The following is a 1,752-nucleotide window of genomic DNA, read 5'->3' on the forward strand; positions in this document are numbered from 1 at the left end:
AGCATTAGATTGAAGAACGAAACGCTTTGTTCGTCGTCGTTTAGGTGATTAAAAATGAGACTAGAAATTACCTACTAACTTCAAAAATACAAACGAGCAGGGAATGATGGACGACCCAATGAACACGTTAAGCAAAATATAGATTAACGAGTAACACATCCAGTCAAAACATAGCAGTCACTCTAAACAACACTAACGAGTAACATTCCAGACAAGACGTAAAGAGTCACTCGAAACAACATGCTAACCTGCTGAGACGTAGGCGCTCAAGCACGTACACTCGCCAAATCGCTCGTAAGAGACGAGCGAATGCTATTATTTTCATCGGTACCAGAAGTAAAACGAAAAGACTGTCAAGTACAACAGTTCATTGGTCTTATCCATCGACAGAATGTGTCCGCAAAGCTTCTCAAGGGCACTTGCCCTGTCCCTTGCTGTTCTTCAATGTTGCATAGCATGGGCATGCTTCCTTGTTCCCGTAAGTGCCTGGGGGTACACATTGGCAAGTCTTGCAGCAGATTATGCAATCCGTATTGCATCGCTTCTGCTCGCCTGCTGCGCTGCACCGTACGCTGCATTTACCAGGACAATCTGCATGATCACCCAAAATAATGGTAAGAGCAGAAGGCTACATCAACGCAAGGATACGTCTAACAAAGTCGAAACAACTTCTTCAAAACCAGGGCGGCTAGAGAATCAGGCACTACCATAAGCCAAAAGCTTTCTTAGATAACCATTTGACGGGAACGTAGTCTGAACTGAACTTGTATGGCCTGCGCCCGCCGCCGTAGTCGTTGCAACCTGCAGGAGACAAACGAGAAATAACGTAGCGTGAAAGAGTAACGTGAATTCAAGCTTCATAAACATTACAAGGGATAAAATAAAGCTGGCGCACTCCAAGTCAGCTTGTTTTTCCATCTTGGATTCGGGTGAAATCTTTCTCAAGTTCAGCCTACAGGTTTCGCTAAGCGAAATGCTGTGTTGCTCTTCAAGACGAACACATCAGAATATACTCAAGGGTTGTTTTCTTTTCAAGCACTTTAAGATGAACACACCCGACTTTAAGAAGCACTTGTCTTCTCCTTGCAGAGCGACAAAAGAGAAATGCTATAGTCGCTCTTCAAGATCAAAATACACTCATAAAGGGCGGTTTTTTTCTAGCACTTTAGTATTCTGCCTGCAGGTTTGGCTAAGCGACAAAAGAGAAAATGGTAGGTTGCTCTTCAAGATGAACACACCCAACATAATATCAGTAGCGTAGCAAGAAGAAGAAGAACGGCCACTCTCGCGTTAGAAGCCATAGATCAAAGATCGAGAAGCAGGCGAGCAGAGGCTCGTAGCTAGCAAAAGTTGGTATCTGGTTAAAACCCGAAAGTTGAAACACCGTCAGATCCCAGAGCAACGAAGTATTGCCAACCAAAGCTGGGGCAAACAGTCATTTATACTACAACGACAAGCAAGGGCGCGCTCTGTTGAAAAGCAAAGAGTCGTCACCAGTCGTGGACATTTGGAACAAGAAGTTGAAACAATGAAAAGGAAGTGGGCACTGGGTGGTCCAAATCCTAGACTAGTGACCAAGGCTATGGCAACAGGAGGCGAGGCTTGCAGTCTTTGGGAATGGGGATGTCAGAGAGCTAGGACAGCTTCAACTTTTCCAGAAGCTCACACCGAACCAACAACTTAATGCGTTATACGCGTATTGGATATTGAGAATCGGAGCGTAGTGTAAGGTGCAACACGTCAGAAGAAAAC

The 1,752-nt window shown here is 44.7% G+C and overlaps 1 protein-coding gene across 1 annotated transcript; it reads right to left on the reverse strand.

Moving 5' to 3' along the window:
- Positions 1–275: 275 nt before the first annotated feature.
- LOC147884837 (peamaclein-like) lies at positions 276–1,551 on the reverse strand. The gene is made up of 3 exons (XM_087397644.1): positions 1,239–1,551; positions 708–801; positions 276–591 (listed from the first exon to the last, which is right to left on the reverse strand). The coding sequence occupies exons 1-3, from the start codon at positions 1,299–1,301 to the stop codon at positions 410–412; spliced, it is 339 nt and encodes a 112-aa protein (XP_087253770.1). The 5' UTR covers positions 1,302–1,551; the 3' UTR covers positions 276–409.
- Positions 1,552–1,752: the final 201 nt, after the last annotated feature.

This window comes from Dipteris shenzhenensis, chromosome 26 (genome assembly GCF_047967505.1).
Source record: "Dipteris shenzhenensis isolate YYH24624 ecotype China chromosome 26, Dip_SZ_1.0, whole genome shotgun sequence".
NCBI lineage: Eukaryota > Viridiplantae > Streptophyta > Polypodiopsida > Gleicheniales > Dipteridaceae > Dipteris > Dipteris shenzhenensis.

What these genes read in the sequence shown, in the direction of transcription:
- LOC147884837 (XM_087397644.1), bottom strand. Translation starts at nt 1,301, where the DNA reads ATGGCTTCTAACGCGAGAGTGGCCGTTCTTCTTCTTCTTGCTACGCTA. An exon ending in CGCTACTGATATTATGTTGG is followed by an intron (nt 802 to 1,238) that starts GTGTGTTCATCT and finishes TGTCTCCTGCAG; the next exon opens with GTTGCAACGACTACGGCGGC. An exon ending in AAGAAAGCTTTTGGCTTATG is followed by an intron (nt 592 to 707) that starts GTAGTGCCTGAT and finishes GTGATCATGCAG; the next exon opens with ATTGTCCTGGTAAATGCAGC.